The sequence below is a fragment of the Nestor notabilis genome, unplaced genomic scaffold, assembly GCF_000696875.1.
Source record: "Nestor notabilis isolate BGI_N333 unplaced genomic scaffold, ASM69687v1 scaffold2168, whole genome shotgun sequence".
Classification (NCBI taxonomy): Eukaryota; Metazoa; Chordata; class Aves; order Psittaciformes; family Psittacidae; genus Nestor; species Nestor notabilis.
Window position 1 is genome coordinate 210696 of NW_009940427.1, and position 5955 is coordinate 216650.

At 39.1% G+C, this 5955-nt stretch overlaps 1 protein-coding gene across 1 annotated transcript in view; it reads right to left on the reverse strand.

Annotated features, from left to right (window-relative positions):
- The window catches only part of INHBA (inhibin, beta A), a 15139-nt gene extending 10624 nt beyond the window's left edge, over positions 1-4515 (reverse strand). Inside the window, exons 1-2 of the mRNA XM_010020330.1 lie at positions 4451-4515; positions 1248-1768 (exon numbers count right to left, since the gene is read on the reverse strand). Of these exons, the coding sequence (XP_010018632.1) occupies positions 1248-1635 (388 nt within the window). The 5' untranslated portion in view covers positions 1636-1768; positions 4451-4515. The remainder of the gene's footprint in view (positions 1-1247; positions 1769-4450) is intronic.
- Between the last annotated feature and the right edge of the window lie 1440 nt (positions 4516-5955).

The window sequence follows — 5955 nt, forward strand, 5'->3', positions numbered from 1 at the left end:
TCTTAAAAGCATGCACGCTTCTTGTGCATGGCTTCCCTGCAAACAGAACATCTGAGTCAACAGGTTTTCAGGACTGGAAACTCTGAGTGTTGTCTTAATTGTTTATACTGCTGCAGCAAACTTTTAAACAAAAATGCTTGGAGTTCCTTTGCATACTTTGCCTACCATATGCTGTACCAAACAAAACAATGACATTCTTTTAAAACCGTCTTGGCAACAGGAAAAATGCTTTGGCTAGACAGCATCATAAAAAGTTGCTGTTAGTTAGATGATAGAGTTATTGCAAGATACTGCTATAGATGCATGTATAAACATATTCACATATACTAACAGATATATGTGCACATACATATACACTGAATTCAAATGGGTTCTGGTCCTATTCATGTAGGAACAAGACAGTAAAGTACAGCTTTAGAGCTGTTTCCTATAGGCAGTTGACGTGAGCCTTTAGCCATTACTTAGTAAATATCTATATTCTGAGCTCCTACCTTATAAGAGTCAGGGAAAACAGAACTGTGAAAGACTAGAAAATACACCCTACCAAGGTTGCATTTTTTTGGCAGGAGCGTTTTAGGAACAGACTCTTTTTTCCAGTATGCAGAAATCTGCATTACAAGTTGGATCAGCTACAGCAACTTGTCCGATTCTATTGAAGTCATCTGACAGTCCCTGCAACTCTTTACTGCCGAAGATGCTGTGTTAAATTAAAAAAAAAAAAAAAAGAGACAAAAAACCAACAAAAACCCACACAAAAAACCTTCTCACTTCTAAAAGTTAAAGCTGTTTCATCTGATTTTAGAATTTCCACTGTAATTTTTACATGAAAGGGTTGTTTCCCAAGTAGTTCGCAGCTCACTTTCTGTCTTGATAAATTCCCCAAAAGCCTTCAGCCCTTTTTCCTTTCACCATCAGCTCTGCAATCCAGTACTTTGCTGCAAGTACTCTGGCTGCACAGGCACAGTTTGGAGGACCCCGCTGCAGCCTGACTTTCTGCTCAAGATTGGTTAGAGAGCTTCCTCCCTGTGTGGCTGACTGTGCTTAGCAAGTGTAATCTGTAGCCAAGACTAAGTCAGAAAAATCAAATTCCTTCAGAGTCCTACCCCCCCATCCTATTCCTCCTTTTCCCTTCCCCCAAGTCTCATCCTGTAACCTTGCAGAAAACATTATTCCTGAGGAGAAGGAAAGAAGTTAACTGCAGTTCTGGCACAAAGGATATTTTACAGTTTTGTTTTTCAAGCACTCACCTGATTCTGCAAAAGTGATGATTTCTGAGGTTTGCTCCACAACTTCATTCATTTCAGCTCTTCTTCCAACATCATCCTCTATTTCCACATAACCATCCTCTCCCACCTTTCCCACATGGAGTTTTTTGATGGCATTTAAAAGTGCTGCCTTGGGCACCGGCTGGGTGATATTAGGTCTGTCCCTCAAGTGCAACATGTTCAGTATGTGCTTCTTTACTGCTTCCACCATCTCAGGCTGTGAGCTGGGCACATCCTTTGAGAGCGTGGCGAGGGCACATGATGGACAGTCAGTGACTGAACTGTGTCCCTCGGATCCTGGGGTTGGGGAACTCCTCACTATAATCCAGCAAAGCACCAACAAAAATCCTCTCTTCCAAAGCAAAGGCATCCTGGCAGCAAAAGTTGTTGTGATTCCCTTTTTAAAAGGCCCTGCTTTTCCTCCCCCTTCACGCACAGTTTTTTTGGGGCTGGTTTGGGTTGTTTGTTTGTTTGTTTGTTTTTCCTTCTCTTCAGCAAATTCTCTGGAACAAGAACCAAAAGTTTTCTGTGAAGTTTTGTTTGCAGGTTCCCTCTCTGAATGCAATAAGTGCTGTAGATGTTTGTGGCTGTCAGGGAGAAGAGTTCTGACTCTGTCTCAGAGTAGGAGAGAGACACAGAGAGAGGGAGAGAGAGAGAGAGGACGGATTGGCCTAAAGTGAGTGAGTGAATGAGAGAGGGAGGGAGTTTTGTCTGTGAGTAAAGGCTATGATTAGGAAGGGGGAGGAACAGGCAGGCTGGCTTCCTTATGCTCATTGCTCCCCTAACACACACCTCTCTTCAAATATCACTACTCGTGGTTTCTGCCCTCCCCCCTTTCTAAAATCTCTTTTCATTCCTGCAAATTTAATCTTTTTTTTTCCTGGGGTTTTTTTTTTTTTCCTCTCTGTTTGACCCTCCTGGCTCTCCCCTGCCTGTCATTCCCCCTCCCATTCCCCCTTTTTTTTCCCATTCCTTCCCTTTTTTTGTTGTTTTGGTTTGGTTGGTTTGTTTTATTCCTTCAACAGTATCACTGGCTTTAACTAAACAGAGGGAACATGAATGAATGAAGAAAGTGAAACCTTTTATTAAGGAGCACCTTGCTCTTGGTCCTGCCTGGTATAAGCAGGGATGTTAAACAGCTTGTGAATGAGATGGGAATGAGAGCAGGGGCTCTGCATGTTTTGGGCAGAATATTATTCTGCCTTCAGCAGAAGAGAAAAGATCTTTTCTGCTCACTTCTAAATGCTGGAGGTTATCACCACTGGCAAGAGATCTGAGGGGAGAAAAATAACACTGTTTGGAGGGCTATATAATACATAATACGCTCTCCAGCTGCAATATGCAGTCAGGCACTGAAAGCCTAACCAGGAGCTGGTACAGCACTTTATCTGTGACATGCTAAGGTAGTGCCCGCGGAGCAGAAATATCCCTACTTCTCTGCTGGTCTGTGCCTAGAAGTTCTCAGGCAGATATATTTAGGTTTGGGGTTAATCAAGTAATGTCTGAAAAATGCTTTGAAGGTGAAAATTGTTACATGTCATCTGGCCAAATCATACTTGCTCCTGACTCAGGCAAACCCCTCATCGATGCCAATAATAATTCTGTCTGAGGGAAGGCTGAGTAAGATCTACATTTGGCCCATTGTTATTGGGAGGCACTTTTTGTTTCATTCATTTAAACCACACAGAGCAATCATAACATTAGAATAAGATATTGGGAATGAAAAGCGAGCTAAAACACTGTGAGGAGCCTGAGTTTCCACCAGTGCTGGTAGGCTCTTGCCAGTTCATGCCCATGTGGGTCTTGCTGTGCAGTGAAAAGGCATTCCAAGTGTCACTGCTATGGCTTATTGTTGCCTGTGTATTCTGTAGCCCCTCCATTCTGTTCCTCACCTAGCAAGGGTGAAGTTAGCAACCTCACTCCCGCTGGAACTTGGTAATGGAAAATGAGAAAACTACAGCTGATAGACTATAACTTCTGAGGTTCTTCCCCTGCAGACTTTAACTTGTACAGATTTTCTTAGAACAGCTTTTGTTTTTTTAGTATTTACCCTCTTTCTTTTCTTCTTTTCGTTCTCTCTCTCTCACACCTTTGTCTTCTCAGGTGTGCTTACCTCCTACCCAGCAAATAATTCCACTTTCTCTATATTGCCATCAACCATTGTATTTTAGTAGAAAGGAGTAATTTATAAATATAGGCATTGTAAGGTCTCTGATTTCCATGAGATGACTACAGGCACATGGGCTGAGAGACAGGTAGGCAATTAGAGTTAGAGTAAATGAAACACACAGAAGTAATTGAACAATCAACCAAAGTTTTACAAATGTTATATATTGCAAGTCCTTTTCAATTAAGCTCTTTTATAAGTCTCTCACTGTTATAAGGCATCCACAGTACACCCTCATCTGTGTTTTACTGACCTCAGTTGCTATACTGTTATATACTGTTACACTTACAGGTCTGTCAGCATTATAAACCCTGCAGCCATTCTTATAAACACATCTTTGTAACACAAACCTCGCTATAATACATCTAAATTTCTTGGATCTTGTGAACAGCCCAAAGTCTGTTGTAATTATATGAAGTCTGAAAGTCAGCTTGAAATAGAACTGAAAGTTTAATTGGACGAAAAAATAATTTCAGATGAAAATATGCAGTCATGATTAGATGTACTAACAGATGACATAATTAAAGGGGTTATTTATAGTTCTAATATAGCACCTATCCCAACAGTGTCTGATGAAAAGTAAGGGATAGGCATAAATCAATATAAAATACAGATAAGTATATTTGGGTTCTTGCTGTGGGGTATACATTGCTTGCCATATATAACAGGTACACTTATCACAATCTCTATTACATATAGGTATAGCATATTTTACTTGCATGCCATGATGATGACAGATTTAACATTAAAGCAGAACTTTCTAAACCCCACTGTTTTCTAAAAGCGAGTCTGCTGATACCGCTGGCATCTAGTGCATTTGTACTTACATACATAGATATATAGGTACAAAAATCCAGAGTGCTTCAATAGATAGAGAAATAGTGGTTCAGACTGTTTCTATAAAATCACCTGAGCTGCAAAGCTCTGTATATGCATTCATTCAATAGACTCCTAATAGCATGCACAGGAATTAAAAGTTTCAATTTTAAAAGAAAAAAACCTGATGTAAAAGTTTTACCTCTCTAGTCCTGACTCTCAGAAGGAGACTGCTGTATTGTGCATTAAGAACTGCTGAAGTTCCTCTTTGTGGTATTTATAATGCGAAGCTTTATACTGTACTTCTCATGTGTACACTCACATATAATGTCTGTCAAAAGTAAGTGGGCCGGATCACTGTGCTGGATTGGTTAATCCTGTTACATCAGCAATTGACTGTTTTTCCTGTATGAGACATACTTCTGGTAATTATCTAATGGAAACTCCTAATTGTCTAGCATGACAAAATATCGTGGATTCAACTTGTAGTGGTGATCTCTGTATCCATTTAAAGAATAGAACTTAAAATCAGACTGAAAGCAAACACTATGAGTCAGGGAGACACACTCCAACTTGTTTTATTGCATAGCTAGATATAGATATTATTAGATGTAGATATCACTGATTTAGTTCAAATACAGTATTTGCCAGATACTTAATTGCTAGTTTGCAAATTGTTTTCTATTTTTTTAATACTTAAGAATATACCAGATAATCTATTCGCAAATTTGGATTTGTTTCAACTTCAGGGGAATGCATTTGATTAAGAATCCTTTTGCTGTGGATGAATTTTTGTTTTAATCAATCTTTGTATAAATATGTCCTTCTGGTAACTTAGGGATCCCTTTAAAGCTCTTAAAAATGAATCATATTGCTCTTGTCCAAGTCTCCTGGCTTCTTGACGTGCAGATTGCATCACACTATTAAAAACTGTTTAGACGTCTAAAAATAAGTTACAATGAATGACAGGTCACATTTTTTGCAAGTGTGATATTAACACATGTGGAATAAAATAAAATGTAATTTTCATTCCAGTTTACATTCATGAAGATCAGAAATAACTGTGCCAATTAGGCAGTACAAAAGTAATATATATAAGGTCAAAAGTAAATTCAAAATCCATCTCCTTTCTTGAACACACATAATAGCTGGCTTTATGTGGTACCGTTTATGACAAATGGCATGATCATGCAGTCTTTACTCATTCAAAACACCCACTGATTACCAGAAAATCCCCATCCTTCAGATTTTTTTTTTGGCCTGAATCGTACTTATAATTGTATTTTTATGTCCTGTTGGTAATGTAAGTTTAATCTGTCTTGGAATATGGCTGATCTGGATCAGGGAAAGAAGATTTTAAATTGTCAATTTACGGTGATACCAGGGAGCCCTTATAGCAGTGTTGATTCCAACTGGGGTGTGTGTGTGTGCTGTATTCACATGACAGCTTTGGTAGAATGAGCAAAAAATCAGGAGTTAATGGGAAACATATGACCAGATAGGTTGTTTTGTTTCCCAGGTTTAATATGCATATAATAAGTTTCCAGGCTGTAACATGCTGTGGATTGAACCCTCTTGAAACAGGTTTCAGTAGCTTTCCTGCAATCTGACTTTGGGGGTTCCAGTTGTTACAAAGAATAGCTTTTTTTTTCCCCCTATTTTTTTCTCCCTTTTTTTCCCCTATTTTTTCCCCCTATTCCCACCCCC